Below are 19206 nucleotides of genomic sequence, written 5' to 3'. Positions count from 1 at the left end.
AGTTTGCATCGGCAGGCCACAGATGACACAGGAGCCCAACGAAGTGTGCTGGGGGAGGCAGGAGAGAACCACATCATTTTGGGCGGATTTTCAAGCTGCTCTTTTGGTGGCAGAGGAACTTTTAAGGGGTAAGGATCATGTCGAATACTTCTGTAAGGTTTATGCACACAGAGTTCTTAGTTCTGCGTCCTGCACATTTCCTGCATCGGACAGGCTGCAAAGATCGTGTCGGCTGTGCCCTGCTGTGATCTAAAGCCACACTGTGAATCCCAGAAAGTTCTGGGGTTGATACTATTCAGTAGTCAATTTCAGGAGGACCCTGGCTGGGATTTTGCCAGCAAGGGAGAGCAATGAGATGCCTACAATGATTGCTACTATGTGATCTGTCACCATTCTTCTTGCCAAAGGAGATGATGGTAGCATTTGTTAAGATTCCGGTAACATCGCCTTGGGATTCCGTATGTCGAGGTGGAGCTTGTGGAAGTGTTTGAGCAAGGGGTGTCTCCTCCATACTTGTTGATCTCGAGTCCAGGTGTTCTGTGTCATTTTCCATGGCTCTCCTGCACTGACTTCCCCCCAATAGTTGGGACAGAGGTCATGCACCTGCATGTTGGAAGGTCTTTCTATGTTTCGCTGGGCCCCGTTTTTCAATTTTGGAGGGGAATGTGGAAATACCGTTGCCTTGTCTTAAGGATTTCTTCCCTGCCTCTGAGGAGGCTGGAGCCATCTTCAGTCATCGGGGGGTGGGGGGCGGTGCTTTGATGGCACGTAAAGGGACATGTAAAGTTTTTCCGCAGCGTGTGCAAGTTCGGGGCGAGGCGACGGCCTGCGTTTGTCGCCCGTTTCGGCATCCTCCCACCTGTCGCGGAGGTTCTTCAGCAGGTATCTCTCTACAAAGCCTCGGTCTCGGCACATTAGCGGAGCCCCCGCCTACCTGCCGCCCAAGAGTTCCCATTGGTCTGTTTGCGAATCCCTTCCTCCGTCTCCCTCCCGGTTTCTGGCCCCCTCCCCGCGAAGCATGCCATCAAAGCCGCCCTCCCATTGGCTGTTGATCTTGACCATCCTTCCACGTGTGTGTGTGTGTGGGGGGGGGGGGGGGGGGGGCGCGTGCTGGATCTCGGAGGCGGATAAGGGCTCCCTCCTCCCCATTCTCTCCCCACCTCCGCCGCCAATTCGGGTCTCCGCCTATTTTTCCTCATCCCAAGTGGGGAATCCGTCAGATCGGAGGCGGTTCGTCCCCTCTTGGCTTCGCCGCCGGTAGCCGCTCTCTTTCCCTTCTCCTTCCCGTGCCGGCTCAGAGGCGGGGCTCGTGGCCTCCGGCAGCGGCGGCGGCGGCGGCGGCGCCGGGAACGTTTTCCATCCTGCTCCCCTCTGACTCGGAACATTTTGCCCGGGGAACCGGCCCTCCTCCCCGCTCTCCCTCCCACCCACCGCCCCCCCACCCGCCGTCGGCGCGGGCCATCTTTCCGTCCCGCGCGCTCGGTCCCGCGCGCCTTGTCCCGCCGCGCGCCCGGTCTCGCGCGCCTTGCCCCGCGCGCCTCCCTCGGCGCGTGCGGCCCCTCGCTCCTGGTGTAGTTCGATCCAGGCGGTAACGGTGTTAACAACCCGCCTAGGGGGGCGGCCGTCGCCCAGGGAGGCGGGAGGGGGTGCCCGGGACCTGCCGAAGACCCGATCTGTCCGCCCTCCTTTCCAAGTGTCCCAACCTAGTCATTTCTCTGTCCCTGCCATCGATCGTCTCTTGCATTTCTTTTGCATTCTTCCTCGCCGGTATGTGATGTGCTTCGGCCGCCGTTGCCACCGACTCGCCCCTCTCCTGCCACTGGGGACTCGACAGCTTGAGGTAAAATTCTCCCATTTCCCCTTCATTCCCTTGCACTAACCCTTCCCTCTTGATCTCTCCTTCCTTTTCGTCTGTGCACAGTTCAAGCCTCCGAGCGGCTCCAGATCCTCCCCTCGCGCCCTCCGCCAGCAACCGCTTACTTCTGGGGTGCGGGAGGGGTGGGACGAGTCAGGGCTAGGGGATCGAGAAGCATCTGGGGGGGCCTAAGGGGTCGGGGAGAGGGGTCTGTGCCGAGGAGCCCGGAGGGAAGGTGAGAAGGTTGGGGCAGACGGAAGGAGGATGGAAATTGGCGGAGTTTGAGGGGGTGAACGTTTTGGGTCCGGAGGAGAGGAAGGCAGGTTGGGGTTTGGGGGAGGGAGGAGTTGAGGGGGACGGGGGGCGTGACAGGTTAGGAGGCTGAGAAAGGATGGGGCTTGTGGCGATGGTTAGGGTGGAGCCCAAGTGCTCGAGGAAAGGGGCTTAAAGTTGCCAGGAAAATGGGAAGGTGTGAGAAGGGGCTGGAAATGCGTGCTCTTCGGCTGGGGAGTGAAAAGAGGCAAGCTGGCAAATTGCTGAACCTGGCTGGACAAAAGGTTTTAAAAGTCAAAATCACGATTCCAAACGCACCGTTATTGAACTTCAGAAATTGTGTGTGTGTGTGTGTGTGTGTGTGTGTGTGTGTGTGTGTTGGGGGGTTGGAGGTGACTGACTTAATGCACGAAAAAACACCCCGGTCATATTGAAGGAATTGTTGGAAGGTCAATTTAGCTTGGTGGTTCAAAGTCTTACTATTTGGTTGAGTTTTTTAAGCGGGTAGAGGGTGGCCTCCCTCTTGATAGGACAAAGCTTTTGACTCGGGCTTAGTCAATTTATCAAAAAGACCAAATTTTTTTTAAAATCAATCCTGCCGAGGAAGTCAATGCTTTCCTGATGCTCGGTTGTATTTTATTAATCAGAAATGGCCCGCAGCCCCCTCTGCTGTGTTCTGAAGGCAGCAAAGGAGGAGGATAGGTCATTCCAGTTCTCTCCCACTGCTTGTTTTAGTTGTAAAAGGGAAGAAGAAAGTTGAGATGGACAGAGGGAGAGTACAACATCTTATATGGGAGAAGTTTGGGAAGAGGAAGGCTCTCTGTGCAGAGAAAATATGAGGTTTAGCCGTTACAATATGTCCGTTATATTGTACTCTCCCAAGCGCTTAGCACTGTGATCTGCTCACTGTAAGTGCTCAATAAATGCGATTGAGAGAAGGGGTAGGAGTAGTGAGAACAGGTCACTGTCTCCTACATGAATGTAGCGGGGTGTTTTTTTTTGGCGAGGGGGCTTTGGTTGACTTCATATTAATGGATTAGTTTATTTTTTCATGATTACTCAAAGATGAATGACTAAATATAGCAAGTGTTATATTTGGGGCTTCTGAAATAAAATGTTTAGATTGTATTCTGGTATTATTGTTTATAGCAGTGAACTTTTGAAAGCACAGTTAGCCAAACCAGTAAGTATTTAAAAACAAAGAGACTACCAGTTAAAAGCAGAAATTAGACAAATTCATGTCTATCGTAATGAACAATTCTTAGCAGGTATCATGGGAAATTTGGGTAATAATACAATTTTGTTCAAACTTTCCTTACATTATATCTTGGTTTAATACCATTTCTAAGGCTCATTTATAATTAGCTTTTGTACCTAAAAAAAACCAGGGGCTTTTGCCCTTCTGGAAATGAGATCCATTTTAAAAAAATCAATCAAGAAATTAATATTTGCATGCTCCCAAGTTGCAGAGCATCATCGGACACTGAGAAAATGGCTCTCTGAGAACTTGTAGCCTCATTTGATCATTTTGACTCGCTACCCATACCCAACTGGTCATTCCAGTGGGTGGAGGGGAGAGAAGAGATGTTTGTATAATATATATCATCTGACCTTCAGGTTTGAAGAGGACACCACCGGCAGTGAGAGTTTTATCAGTGTGTGCAGATGTAGCCGATAGGACCCATTCAAGACTGACAGTCCCTACCATATTGCATTTAAAGTTTGTCCCCGGACCCACAGCTGCAGTTATTTACCGTACCTGGTGCCAATTTTGTATCTCCCTCTTTGGGTTGCAGTCTTCTAGAAGCATCTGCCCTGTGTCTCACCCATTTCTAATTGCTTTATGCCTGGCTGATCTGTCCACCCTGTTTATAGTTTTCCCATTTCAGCTCACCATACAGCAGCTGTTTAGGAATCCTGCTGTTGTCCATTCTCCTCACGTGTCCCGCCCAGCAAAGGTGCGATACAGGCATTGCTTCAATGGTGGTGGACAGACTGCGTTCTGGGACTTCACTGTTGTGAGCCTGTCTTGCCATTCGATGTTACATATGTCTTGTAAATGTGATTTTGGAACTTCTCTAGAAGTCGGATGAGATGTGTTTAGTAAGGCAGTGACAGTTGCTTGACTCTGAGTTTTGTGTCAGTCTTGATGACAAATAGGCTCACCATTCGGTGTAGCTCTCCCAAAGGACATCCTAGCCTTCTTGATTCAGTTTTCTACTCCCTCATTTTTCTTTGCATCTTGGCATATGTAGCAGAATTTAGTGATAGCTTTCGCAATTGGTTTGCTAGCTGAGAACTGCTTCACTAAATCAGTAAAGTACATGGTCCGACAATTAGCCCAAAGAAGATTGAGATTATGTACCAAAAAGAAATAACTCCTTTTGGAAGGTCAGGTATGTAATTAGCATAAAGTTGAATAACCACGATGACTCAGGCTTAGGGCCGAAATGTGCATTTTCTGCAGTTTGACTGTTGTTACCTTTAGGTGGGGTGCGATCCTCTTCCCCTCCTATGCATTGTCAATTTCAGTTCCTGCAAACCTAGTCCCCAAGTCAGTGTAGATCCAGTTTTTTCCCCAAGAAACTCTTCTCCTCACCCCTTCTTCTACGACGGACTGAACTGTAGGTGGTAAGTGGAGTTAGTGTCATAAAGGCCTTAAAGTTGAAACTAAAATAAGGGGTAAATTTAAAAAAATGCCATGACTTGAAACATAAATTGAGGACTGCTTGTAATTTCTGTTTTTCAAAAACTGTGTGCAAGGTCATCTCCTAGGTTGTGTTGGAAGTTAACTTTACTCTTTGTTACAGGTAAGACTTAGATTGAGTTTTCTTTAAAAATGGAAAAATCACTTTTTCCCGCCAAAATTAAAGTTCAAGACTAAACCAAAACAGTATTTTCTGTGAATTCTATCTTCTATCCCAGCGATGATACTAAGGTAAGCCAGAAGCAAACACAGTGGAAAGAAGATGGGAAGTTTTTGCCACTGACCTCAGTTTCATGTGCAAATTTAGGGCATGTAGGGTTTCTTTCAGATCTTAATTGGGGAGTCGGGGGTGGGGGAGGTGGAAGGGGAGAGGAAGGAAGGATGACCTCATATTTGTGTGCATACGATATACAGTAGTCATGAATGATATTTAGTATAAAAAATATAGGCACAACCTTGCTATGAGGATCTTTTTATAGCAAGTGGGGTGGGGAAGGGATCAAATTGCACCAAATTAGGAAACCAATACTGTTATAGTTGAAGTTGTCTCTAAGGCAATTTCACTGTAACAGTTTTTCAAAATGAGGTGTTTTATAAAGTGGTTTCTTGACTGAGGGAAAAAATGGGATCTGATAATAATAATAATAATTATAGTATTTGTTAAGCACTCATTATGTGCCAAGCACTGTACTAAGCGCTGGGGTAGATACAAGAACTCACAGACTAAGTAGGAGGGAGAACAGTTATTGAATCCCCATTTTGCAGATGAGGGAACTGAGCTACAGAGAAGTTAAGTGACTTGCCCAAAGTCACACAGCAGGTACGTGGTGGAGCTGGGATTAGATCCCAGGTCCTCAGACTCCCAGGCTTGTGTTCTTTCTGCTAAACCATGCAAAAATATTGTGGTCCCTGTTGAGCCATATCTACTTATTTAGCTTTGTGGGTGGACTCCGACATCAACCAGCTAGAGGTGGATGAGTTTAAATTGAAGTTGGGTTGGTTTTCCTATAGGTTTTATCCCAGCTCCCTTTAATCCCAGAAACCTCAATGTGCTGAGTTCCTTGGAGACATCAGAGAGCCAACTCCGTCATATTGTACTTTCCCAAACAGTCCAGTGCCCTGCACACAGTAGGTGCTCGATTGATTGATAGAAATGGAATTATAGCCAAATCTCTGATCAGGTTCCTCTTCTCTCCCCTGCCCCCCCACCTACCTGGGGGAAAGTGGGGTGATCCTTCCCACATAGCCATGACGTAAGCTCACGGTGGACAGGGGAACGTGCCTACCAACTCTGTTATATCGTATACTCTCCCAAGTGCTTAGTACAGTGCTCTTTGCCCAGTAAGCATTCAATAAATAAAATCAATTGTGTTTTGTTTGGGATAGCAAGGGTTACAAGTAACTCAGTTTTTCCACTGTATCCAAGGACTTTGGAGTAATACCGCTGAGGAAAGGAGGACAGAGTGTCCGCTAACCCACCAGATCTCAGCCTCGTCACCTTCAGTCTCCTAAAATCCAATCCCCTCCAGTGAGCTTTCCCTGATTACTCATTCAGTCAATCAGTGGTATTTATTGAACGCTTACTGTGTGCAGAACACTGTACTAAGTACTTGGGAGAGGACAAAGCAATAGAGTGGGTTGATATGATCCCTGCCCACAAGGAGCTCTGTCTGTATATACTCTTATATGTGGCTCCTCCTTTAGAGTGTATGCTCTTTGAGGACCAGGGAGCGTGTCATTTCTTAGTTTTGTAATTCCCAAGAGCTTAGTAATCAATCAGTGGTATTTATTGAGTGCTTACTGTGTGCGAGACATCCAGGTACAGATGTCCTGAAGGCAGGAGGAAATATGAGACTACAGAGAAGGAGGCAAGTCAGGGCTAGAGTGGTAGTTTGGGGATGACAGTTGAAGCCACGGGAGCGAATGCATTCTCCAAGAGAGTTGGCATAGATGGAGGGGACCCAGAACTGAGCTTTGAGGGACCCCTTCTGTTAGGAGTTGGGAGGCAGAGGAGCTGCCCGCAAAAGAGACTGAGAATGAGTGGCTAGAGAGCTAGGAGGAGAACCAGGAGAGGAAAGTGTCAGTGAAACCATGGTTGGATAATGTTTTCACAGTATCAAAGGCAGCTGAGAGGTCGAGGCGGGGTTAGAACAGAGTAGAGGCTGTCAGATTTTGGGAAGATTAACTCCCAATACTCTGAATCGTACGAACCCAGCGACTACCTCTATCACATGTATTTATTCACACTCATCCGCAGCACTTAGGGGTATATGTGTATTCCAGCATACAATCTATTCATTGATTCTGATTCCGCCACCCGTGTACCCCATGCTACAGCTAGATTATGTTTCTCAAAAATATATCCTGGGATTTGTTTTCTTATAGACACAGGTAATTAGTTGGGTTGTTACAGAACCACTCCTGACATGATGACCAGGCCCTGCAGGTAAGTCAAAATTACAATGCAAATCTTTCCTGATTCCTGTGCTCCCTGCTTCCTTCAGCTTCCCTACTTCAAACACAGTTTCCTCCCTTCACTCCCTTCTCTAAACATTCTTTTTTTGGAAAGGTGGTATGCAAAGAACCCCACTGCTGCCACCAGGACTGGGAAAATTTTGCTGAGACCCTCATCCTGGCTTTTTTTTCTCTCTCTCTCCCTCCCATCTCCCCCTCCCCCTACCCCGCCAAGCCACTCACGCCCGGACTCTGTGGTCTCTGCAGCTGTCCCACCCAACCCCCAGTAGCTCGGGACCAACATCTCCGTGCTCTGGACTCCTTGACAACTGGGACCACTCTCTAGTTGACTGGTACCTTTTCTCTCTCACTTCACGCTTACCCATCCCTACCTTGTTTCCTGGCAAATGGAGCCCGGCGGTCTCCGATGTCGTTGTCCCTAAAAGAGTGGCTAGTGATGGCCCCCTTGAGAACCCTCCACTGGGGAGTGCAAGGGGCAAGGGGCACGTGGATGTCTGCTCTTGGGGGACTTAGGGGCTGGGGGTATCATCAATCGTATTTATTGAGTGCTTACTATGTGCAGAGCACTGTACTATCTATCCACAGCAGGGCCTTAGTACAGTGCATCGCACACAGTGGGTGTTCGGTAAATACCATTACTACTACCCTCTCATCCCCAAGGCTTTGGCAACTGCAGCTATTCAGGAGGCTGCTGATGATTGAGCAAAATCAATCCACCAGTCAGTGGCATTCATTGAGCACTTACTGAATGCATAGCACTGTACTAAGCACTTAGGAGCATACGGCAGAGTCGGTAGGCACGTTCCCTGTCCACTGTGAGCTTACTGTCTAGAATGGGAGACAGACATTAATATGAATAATTTGAAGATATGTACATAAATGCGGCGGGATGAGCATCAAGTGGTTAAAGGGTGCAGATGATAATAATAATTACGGTATTTGTTAAGCACTTACTATGTGCCGAGCACTGTTCTAAGCGCTGAGCACTGTTCTAAGCACTGAGCACTGTTCTAAGCGCTGTACAGATCCACGTGCAAAGATGACTCAGAAGGGTGAGGGAGTCGGGGTGGGGGCGCAAGAGGGCTTCATTGGGGAAGGCCTCTTGGAGGAGAAGAGCTGTGGAGGCCTCAGACAATTGGATTGAGAATCTTGGTTGGGCTGGTCTGGTCTGTTTCTGTCTAAGACTGGTTAGTCCAGTAGTGGACAGAAACAATGATGGATATTTGTACTTATGCACAGATGGATGGACACATTAGCACCGTAGCCATGATAATGTGCTTTTAAATGAGGTGTTGATAAGTGCAGACATTGTAATTTTGTAGTTCCCAATAAACACTCCTTTTTTCACTCCTTTTTTGATGAATAGAATAAAAGGTGAACTACAGAAAGCACTCTGCTCAGTTGCAGTAATGTTAAGATGTTAACCAGACTTTTTTATGGGTGGATTTTTTCCCCCTTCATGCTCTTTAAATAGGTATTCAGAGTTATGGAGCAAATTATATAGTTTAGTTTGGAAGAGTAAAAGGTTCTCTGAAGCAGGTAGTAATTTTTTTCTAGAATTAAATATCAAGGCACGTTTGGATCGTATGACGTCAGTCATCGAAGGACCCTCCTTCAGGATTCCAGAAAATTTACTCCTGCTCTGTTTTCAGATATATTCAGAAGTGTATTTAGAAGACTTTGCCCTCCAAATAAGCTGGTAAATTAAACATGTAAAATTTGAAAGTAAAAGCTGTTATAGAGTAGGTATGATAAGGACTTGAATAAGCGGTTGATTAGAGAAATGGTTTTTGAAAATAGCTTGATTATTAGGTAGAAGAAAACTAAAGACTCATTGGTGGAAGATGCATTTTCAGTTCATCAGTAAGAGTTGGCTATCTCGCTTTCTGCAAATGATTAGAAAGCAGTAAAGTTTTGACATTTGGAACAATATAATTGAAATAATCAAGTTGTGAACTTCCCAAGGCCCATTTCCCTCTCACCACTACTGCTGCTTCATCTTTCTTCTGCCTTCAAACTGTTTCTCAAGAGGAAGTCTCCCATTGCTCTCTAGATCTCACCTGCTCTCTCCCACTGCCTCTGACTCTGTTCCCTCTCACTTCCTAAAACCACTTGCTCTCATTCACTCTGCCCCACTTTACTGCTACTTTCAATCTCTCACTCCTCGATGGGGTCTTCCCCTCCCCCTCCAAGCTTGCTTAAATCTCCCCCCTTATCAAAAAGTCCCCTCCAACTTTCAACCCATCTCCCTGTTCTCATTCCTGCCCAAATTTCTGGAATAGGTCATATACAGCTGGTGCCTGCCTTCATTTCCTCCCAGCCAATTCCCTTCTTATCTCTCTGCCATCTTGTTTCTTTCCCCTTTACTCTATCGAAGCTGCATTCACCAAGATCACCAATGAGTCAGTCCTGGTGAAATCTAATGGATTCCCTTCTATCCTAATCCATACCAACCTCTCACTATGGAGCCCTTGAAACATTCTTTAACCTTAGTTTTACCAACACAGTTCTCTCCTGATTCTTCTCTTACCTTTCTGGATACTACTTCTTGGTCTCTTTTGCAGCTGCTTCTTCCCTCTAAACTGTGGGTGTCCCTCAAGAGTGTCTGGATCCCTTTTTTCTTCTCACTTATTGCTTCCCAAGGGAGTGAGTGTTTCCACTCTGACTTCAACTACCACTTCTTTGTGATGATTTGTAAATCTGGCTAGCCCTGACCTCTCACCTCCTTTGCGATCTTGCATTTCCTCTTGCCTCTAGAACATCTCTCCTGGGATAGTTGGCCAGCACCTTGAGATCACTATGCCTTAAACTGAACTCTTCTTCTTTCCTTCCAAATCCTCTTCTCCACCTCAAATTCCCATTACAGTTTATATGAGCACCTTGGCATTATCCTTGACTCTTTCTTTTCTTTCAACTCCCTTATTCAGTCTGCCACTAAATCCTTTAAGTTTTTACCCCACGATATCTCCCAGATCCATCTCTTCCTTTCAATCCAGAAGTTCACTACCCTGGTCCGGGCACTTACCATCCCAGCTCGACTACTGCATAAGCCCACCTCACTGATGCTGCCCAGATCATTTTTCTAAAAGTGTTATCCTGCATAAATCTTCCCACTCCTCAGAAGTTCTTCAGTGGTTACGCATCCAGTTTGGCTACTGGTAAGATGGGAACTCCTGGCCGTTGGCTTTAAGGTATTTCATAAGGTCTCTCTTTCTTACCTATCCACTCTCTTCTTCCACTCTACCCCAGCTCACAGTCATCATTGTTCCCAAGTTAACCTACTCCCTGTCCCGTTTGCATTTCTTCTGCCTCTGACCCCCGGGCTCTCCCTCCTTCCTGGAGCTCCCTACCTCTTCAGATCCTTCAGACCACAGCTCTTTCCATCTTCAGAGCCTTTCTGAAATCTCATCTCCTTCAAGAGGCCTTCCCAGTTAAGTTTTAGTTATCTCCCTATGCACTACCTTCCTAACTACCTCTTTAGCACTTCTCCACCAGATATGTGCTTGTTTTCTCACAACCACCAGTAGCACTTGTATACAAATTGTCTTATATGCCCCAATTTCTGAAACATTCACCCATCTCAATATCCTCTATTCCTTTTATTTGCTATTCCCTGCTCCTCGCTCCTCCCAACCAGGTTATAAGCTCCTTGAGGGTAAGGATTGTGTCTAACACTGTTATATTCTCTCAAGGGCTTCACGCAGTGCTGTGCATACAGGTGCCCAATACATGCTACTGATTTCCATTTAGCTGCTGAGGGAGAGTAGGAGCTGCAGCTTACAAGGCTCACGACAGGGAGAGAGCTTGAGGGAACCTGTTTGTCTAACACAATTTCAACACAATGCAGTTGATACTTATTAAAGAACGTGGGGACTTCTTTATAAAGTGGAATTTCTGTTTGTCTAGAGTCCTCTAAAGGAAACCAGGCTTTAGTCTCAAATAGGAAGCATTTGCACTACGCTGTGGTTAACAAAAGCTTTCAGTTATCTTAATTGTTTCTGCTGAATGGAGCATCAGGGAATAGTAACAGGGGAAGTGGGGAGAGATTGCCCTCTTGCTGAGATAGTCAGTACTCAGGAGAATCTTGGGTAACTGGGAGGCAGTGTGTGCCTATACACATGCAGGGAGATATTTTAAGCACAGGTGTACCCCGGGTTCTGGTCATACCACAATATGTGCCAACTGGAGACACAGCCCGCACTATTTGTTGATGTTCCTCAGGATCCATAAGCCTGCTCCCAACTTTATGTCCAACCATTGCAGGCAAATCCAGTCCCTCCCCATCCTCTCCTCCATAGACCCTGCTCCTTAGTTTTCTCTGTTCTGAGCAGTTTTCCTCCCCACCATGAACTTGGATCCCATCCTCTTGCCTTCCCCATTCCCCTCCCACCCCACTGAAACTAGCGATGCATGCACCAGGAACGGGAAGAGAGGGGGCTTATGGCGGAAGCGCCATCTGGGCACATGAGAGGAGCAGGAAAATACTATTTGGATCCTGGATGTGGCCTTCCTGATGGCTAGGTGCCTGTCTCCTGGCTCTGTATTCTTGCCCTTAAGAGCCGGCTTGCTTTAATTCGGCTACGTCCCTCTTGGATTGCTCCCTGGCTGGCCCAGACCTTCTCACAGCTCCAGTTCGACAGTCTCTCCAGGGGGATCATATCTGAGTTTTACACTTGCTACCGGTGGCACAGACTTCCCTGCCCCCATCCCTGTCCCTGGGGAAGCTGCCTGCCAGTTGTTGAAAATATGGTTGGCTGCATGGGGTGGGCTCTGCCGCTGGACTCTGTGGTCATGAGGCTGACCACTGTGCTGGAGGCAGAGAAGCCAGGGGCAGCTGGGCTTCATTTGCTGGGAAACGAGGGATGGAGGTACGTGTGAGGAGATGTGGCCAGAGAGAAGGCTGAGAGGGTGGTGGAGGTGGGAACAAACCAAGTCGACTTCTGGACTTCAGTCTTCCGGAAATAAGGCACGTGATCGGAGTATGGCAGTTAGCTTTCTTAACCGCTACTTCCCAGTTCACTTGCTTGCTTCATTCCTCCCAAGCTAACCTTCCAAATGTTTCTCACTCTCGCCATTTTCACCTCCCTTCCCATGCTCACACTTTTCTCCAGAATTGGATCTCTCTCTTCCCCATGATCTGACAGCCGATAATAATAATAACATTTATTCAGTGCTTACTGTGTGTCAAATAATAATAATAATAATAATAATGATAGTATTTATTAAGCGCTTACTATGTGCAAAGCACTGTTCTAAGCGCTAGGGAGGTTACAAGGTGATCAGGTTGTCCCATGGGGGGCTCACAGTCTTCATCCCCATTTTACAGAGGCCCAGAGAAGTCAAGTGACTTGCCCAAAGTCACACAGCTGACAATTGGCAGAGCTGGGATTTGAACCCATGACCTCTGACTCCAAAGCCCGGGCTCTTTCCACTGAGCCACGCTGCTTCTCCATCCTCCATTAATCCTCCATTAAGTGCTCAGTTAGAAGATAACCAGATTGGACACAATTCCTATTCCACACAGGTCTCACCATCGGAGGGAGGGAGAACAGGCATTTTATCCCCATTTTACAGCTGGGAGAACTGAGGCACAGAGAACTTAAAATCACAGATTACAGGGCACAGCTCTCTCAATGTTCCTAAAATGTCTCCTAGAATCCCCCCACCTTCAGTAAGCCTCCCTCGAATAACTCCCAGTTAATGCAATGGCCATCTCTACCACTTTCATATTTATTTTTACCTTTCATATGTATTTTTACCCTGAAATGCATAATCACTTGAAGTCAATTATTTCTTCTGACTACTTGATTTGTAAATACTTTCATGTCTCTCTCCCACATTAGAGTGTAAGGGAACATGGGGAGGGAATGTGTCTTGTGCTTCTTTGGTATTTTCTCAAGCCATAGTGCAGGGAGTGCTCAGTGTAGTGCCATTACTACATTACTGCTACTATAGGCAAACACAGAGACTATGCACAAAATGGAAGTGAAAGGGAAAGCATAGTAAAAATGAAGGTAAAATTGACAAATGAGTAGATTAAGTAAATCGAGCAGTCACTCTACCCAGAAATGCTAAGGGTGGTCATCGGGTTGGTTGGGATTGATCAATCAATGTCTCCAGGAAGAGGTGGGTTGTTTTGGTAACACTATGAAGGTTGGGAGGTAAATTGCTTGTCAGATTTGAATGGAATTCTTATTAGCAAGAGGAAGTAAAATCCATAACATAACACTCTATAGCTCTGGTAAAAGGTTTGGTATGGGATAGCATTGAAACTTTCATGTGAAACCTTAAAGTGTTCCTGTTGATTATTTATATTTCATTTCTGTCCTCCGTTGTTACGAATGATTGTGAGTTAGACACATTTGAAATTGCTCTAACTGGTTTTACAACTTATCATCTACTGCTTTTAGAAGCTAGGGAAATTTCTCTAATGAAGCGCAGCTTGCTTGCTATTGATGATTCCTGTAACATTGAATGATCCTAATTAATTTTTAAGCCAAAGGCCCTCATTACAGGCAGTCAGTGTGATTTTTGGATTATGGATTGGTGTTACCAACAGAGGGTATAAATGCTCAAAAACATGTAGAAGAGAAAGTCGGGATCATGACGATTTTTTCACTTTGGCCTTGAGGAAAATAATTGCATTAAATTTCCATTCTGAAATTCTTATTAATATTATTCATTCATTCATTCATTCAATCATATTTATTGAGCGCTTACTGTGTGCAGAGCACTGTACTAAGCGCTTGGAAAGTACAAGTCGGCAACATATAGAGACGGTCCCTTCCCAATAAAAGGCTCACAGTCTAGAAGGGGGAGACAGACAACAAAGCAAAACATGTAGACAGGTGTCAAAATCGTCAGAACAAATAGAATTAAAGCTCTATGCACATCATTAACAAAATAAATAGAATAGTCAATATGTACAAGTAAAATAAAGTAATAAATCTGTAGAAATATATATATAAGTGCTGTGGGGAGGAGAAGGAGGTAGGACAGGGGGATGGGGAGGAGGAGAGGAGGCGGGCTCAGTCTGGGAAGGCCTCCTGGAAGAGGTGAGCTCTCAGTAGGGCTTTGAAGGGAGGAAGAGAGCTAGCTTGGCAGATGTGTGGAGGGAGGGCATTCCAGGCCAGGGGAAGGATGTGGGCCAGGGGTCGACAGCGGGACAGGAGAGAACGAGGTACAGTGAGGAGGTTAGCAGCAGAGGAGCAGAGGGTGTGGGCTGGGCTGTAGAAGGAGAGAAGGGAGGCGAGGTAGGAGGGGGCAAGGTGATGGAGAGCCTTGAAGCCGAGAGTGAGGAGTTTTTGCTTGATTCGTAGGTTGACTGGAGATTTTTGAGGAGGGGAGTGACATGCCTAGAGCGTTTCTGCACAAAGATGATCCAGGCAGCAGAGTAAGTATAGACTGAAGTAGGGAGAGACAGGAGAATGGGAGATCAGAGAGGAGGCTGATGCAGTAATCCAGCAATCCAGTAATCCAATCGATATTATTAGCAATAATAATAATTATGGTGATATCTGTTAAGTGCTTTATGCCAAGCACTGATCAAAGCCCTGGGGTAGATAATGAAGATTATCAGCTTGGACACAGTCCATAAAGGGACTAAAGGGGGAGGAGGACAAGTACTGAATTTCCATTTTACAGATGAAGAAACTGAGGTACAGAGAAATTGAGTGACTTACCCAAGGTCACACAGCAGTCAGGTGGCAGAGCTGGGAAGTAGAATAGGTGGGAATGGGTAGGGCAGGGGAGTAGCTGAATAGGGTTTTTCTATTTCAGGTGAAAGCACTCCACAGTAGGTGTAGGAGAGATAGCATTGCCTAAATCTTAAGATCTCTGCCTCTCTCCTGAGATCCTGGCAAGTGGAGAAGTGGGGCTTCAAGATTGTGTTTGGGAAGGGGCAAGTGGAAGAAGGGGTAGGAAGAGAATTGAATTCCCTGCTGTGGTTACACATAATGGAGGTGGGATTTATGGATCCTGGGCTACATCAGTGGATCTTATATATTGTGGTTGTTTGGAATTGGGGGTTCACCTGTATCTCTTAACTGCATTTTTGAAAAAATAGCATTATATGGAAAGTATATTTAGGTAAAGTAGATGCATAGGCAGTCAATGGTATGTATTGAGCATTTACTGCTTGCAGGGAACACGTCCACCAATCTGTTATATTCTACTCTTCCAAGTGCTTAGTACACAGTAAGTGCTCAATACATACTATTGACTGATTGCAGAGCACTGTACTAAGTCAATCAATCAATCAATCATATTTATTGAGTGCTTACTGTGTGCAGGGCACTGTACTAAGCGCTTGGGAAGTACAAGTTAGCAACATATAGAGACAGTCCCTACCCAACAGTGGGCTCACAGTCTAGTCTAAGTGCGTGGGAGAGTACAATACAATAGAGTTGATAGACACAATCCCTCTCCTCAAGGAGCTTGCAATCTAGATGGGGAGGCAGACAGTAAAATAAATTACAGATAGAGAAAAATGGCAGAGTATAAGGATAGGTACAGAAGTGCCGAGGAGCTGGGGACAGGGTGAGTGTCAGAGTGCTTCGTTGTGAACAGGGAATGTGTCTACCAACTCTGTTATATTGTACTCTCCCAAGCACTCTGTACATAGTAAGTGCTCAATAAGTATGATTGATTAATTGAAGTACATATCCAGGTGCAAAGGTGACACAGAAGAGAGAGCAAATAATAATAATGGTGGTATTTGTTAAAGCGCTTACTATGTGCCAAGCACTGTTCTAAGTGCTGGGGTAGATACAAGGTAATCAGGTTATCCCACATGGGGCTCACAGTCTTAAAACTCCATTTTACAGATGAGGTAACTGAGGCACAGAAAAGTTAAGTGACTTGCCCAAAGTTACACAGCTGACAAGTGGCAGAGCCGGGATTAGAACCCACGGCCTTTTACTCCCAAGCCCGTGCGCTTTCCACTAAGCCGCGCTGCTTCTCCTATAGGGTGGGGAAATGAGAGTTTAGTTAGAGAAGGCTTCATGGAGGAGATATGATTTTAGGAGGGTTTCGAAGATGGGGCGATTGGTGGTCTGTTTGGGGGAGAGTGTTCCAAGCCAGAGGGAAGAAGTGGGCAAGGGGTCAGCAAGATCCAGTTACAGGGAGTAAGTCGGTGTTAGAGGAACAAAATGTGTCGGCTGGGTTGTAAATAGGAGATTGAGTAAAGTAAGAGAGGGAGAGCTGACTGAGTGCCTTAAAGCCTATGGTAAAGAGTTTTTGTTTGATGTGGAGGTGGGTGGGCTGCCATAGGAGGTTTTTGAGGAGTGGGGAGATGTCGACTGAATTTTTTTTTTTTAATGATTCAGGCAGCAGGAAGTATGGAATGGAGAGGGGAGAGATAGGAGTCACGGAGGTCAGCACAGTGTTAACGGATAACTCAGTTTCCCAGAAAGCCAGAATATACATTGTGTTTTCACATTCTTAATTGATGGTTTGGCAAATGTAGTGAGAAATAAATTTTTCTATAAAATTAGCATAATAGTTCTCCTACAAAGTGGGGTTATGTTCTTGAAGAACCACACATTAAGGGAAATTTGAGTTGAAGTACTCAGCCCGTGGTGTATCTGTGCGTAATCGTTTCTTCTGACACTGCATTGTGTTCTTCCCAGAGAGATGCACATTGTAGGAAGAATATTCTCAAATTCTACCTTTGCACTTTATTCAAACTCTATCATGAAAATGCATGTTCCAGCAGAACTGACTTTAGTTTGTTTAATAGATACCTACAGATAGAACTATAGAACTAGATAAAGCAAACAACAGCTAGATGATAAATAATATCGGTGGTATTTAAGTGCTTAATTGCTGGGATAGATACAGGATAATAAGGTCAGATGGTTTAAGCAGAAGCAAGAACAGGTATTGAATTCCCATTTTATAGATGAGGAAATGGAGGCACAAAAAAGTGAAGTGAGTTGCCCAGAATCACAGAGCAGGCAAGTGGTAGAACTGAGATTAGAACCCTGGTACTCTGACTCTCGGGCCTGTGCTATTTTCTTTGCAAAAGGTCATTTAACCTATTTTCCTACTGATAAACTCTCTCTTATTGATGATCTATTTTCTTACTGATAAACCTCAAGGACATATATTTCAGTTGGCATTCATCATTTGATGGCAACCTACTAAATAGGTAGATGTTATCAGGAGTCTTTCAAAAGTGGCACAATCTGAATATTTTTACTGTAGTAGTTATACAGTAATCCTTGTGGGGAAAAAAAGAACAGCCCCCATCACTGGTTTTGCAACTGAACAATTTACCTTTTATCGCTAAAAATTTTCAAGACCCAAAGAGGAGTTTAAGGTAATGGATTAGGGGAATCTCCCCGCCCCCCCCCCCCCCCCCCAACCCATCCCCATGTAAATCGAAGGTCTAATTCTCTGTTTGGGTAAATGACACCCAATAACCCCTTACAGGCAGAATGGGAAGAAAGAATAAGGTTGGTTTCTGCCTACCTGTCTTGAATTTGAGAAGGTAAATCTCACCTGAAAAACCTCCTGACATTTAAAGCCATAAAGAGGCTACATTGTAATACCACTCCTGTGAAGAGAAAATTATTTCCCCAACCCGGTTGGTGGACTGGCTAGTAAACCCTTTTCTGTCCCCATTATTTTCAGGCAGTTTTCTGCCTGAATAGCTCCTCTAGGCGGGAAGTGAAGTTGGCCACTTACCAGGCCACCTTTGGTTGGGAGCCGCCAGGGTCCTGCAGCTAAATCCTCTTGATTACTAAGAAACGTGACTGAAAGCTGCAGATCAGGTTGTGATTAAGGGATGGCCAAACCCAATGCTGATATAACTGTTCCATTCACAGCCTTGAGTTGTACCTGTGGAGCTGCTGGGTGAGTTCCTCTGCCTGCTGGCACTGGAGGTATTATTTGATGGCGTTACTTACAAAAGCCAATGTCATGCTTCTGCAAAATGGCTTGAAGAAAGGAACATGCTTCCAAGAAGATAATGGTCATTTCCAACAGTTATGGCACTCTCATTCTTAAATGGTCCTTTGACCCCAACATAGGGCTTGATATCCAGTAAACAGAGCTCATGTATCTGGGGCGGTGAATTGTGAAAGACAGTTAATGCATCTTTTCTATTTGGCTAATTTTCCTTTTCATTTTTCAGCTCTTCTCTGCGAATTTGTCAACAGTCTCCTGAACAGCTCCCATTTGAAGATATTTAGCCGAAACGTCAACCAAAGAAAGACACTTTGCAGATGGAATGATATGCTCCTTGTCAGTGATCTCTCAATCCCTCTTTGAAGCTTAATCTTACATAGCTAGTGCAGGTAATTAGGGATGTTTCTGTTTTTGCAGCACCCTATTCTGTAATTGCTTGTCCTAATTGCAGAATTCAAAGTGGAGTACCATAAACTAGCTATGGATAAGAAAAAGGACAAGATAGATGATAAAGCGGCACGCCCTAGTGGCCGAATGGGGCACCACCCTCGAGGGATGGGACCTTCAAGTACTGGCGTTTTAATGGTGGGACCGAACTTCAGAGTCGGCAAAAAGATCGGATGTGGCAATTTTGGAGAACTGCGATTAGGTAAGACTCTTCTCTCCTACTCTACTATTATTTCAACACATGCATTTCATTGCTACCCATGAAAATGTTTTCCAGTCACTGTGTTTGAAAATGAAAATGTGTTCCAAATCGCTTACTGTTTGATAAATTTTGGTCATCATATTTACTGAGAGGAAGGAATGGAGACTTTCTTTCTAGGTTTTGGTGATCTTCAAGGAATCCTCCAAATCTAACCAATAGGATTGCAGTTGAGCATTCCAGTTATTATGTGCTCACTTTATGATAAGTGCTATACCACATACTATATTCTTAAGTGCTAGACGCTACTAAGTGCTGGATAAGAGTACAGATGTACCC

At 45.6% G+C, this 19206-nt stretch overlaps 1 protein-coding gene across 8 annotated transcripts in view; it reads left to right on the top strand.

Annotated features, from left to right (window-relative positions):
* Nucleotides 1-19206, top strand: part of CSNK1G3 (casein kinase 1 gamma 3) — a 112405-nt gene that overhangs the window by 17956 nt on the left and 75243 nt on the right. For 4 of the 8 annotated variants that reach the window (XM_038770013.1, XM_038770020.1, XM_038770021.1 and 1 more), the window contains exons 1-2: nt 1608-1840; nt 18448-18870. In XM_038770013.1, coding sequence (XP_038625941.1) covers nt 18702-18870 — 169 coding nt within the window. In that variant the 5' untranslated portion in view covers nt 1608-1840; nt 18448-18701. Of the gene's footprint in view, nt 1-1184; nt 1258-1607; nt 1841-18447; nt 18871-19206 lie in introns of those variants that run through there. The other 4 variants (XM_038770016.1, XM_038770015.1, XM_038770018.1 and 1 more) reach the window with 4 other exon arrangements.

This window comes from Tachyglossus aculeatus, chromosome X4, assembly GCF_015852505.1.
Source record: "Tachyglossus aculeatus isolate mTacAcu1 chromosome X4, mTacAcu1.pri, whole genome shotgun sequence".
Taxonomy (NCBI): domain Eukaryota; kingdom Metazoa; phylum Chordata; class Mammalia; order Monotremata; family Tachyglossidae; genus Tachyglossus; species Tachyglossus aculeatus.
Note: the sequence above shows the minus strand (reverse complement) of the source record. Positions and strands in the feature narration are given on the sequence as shown.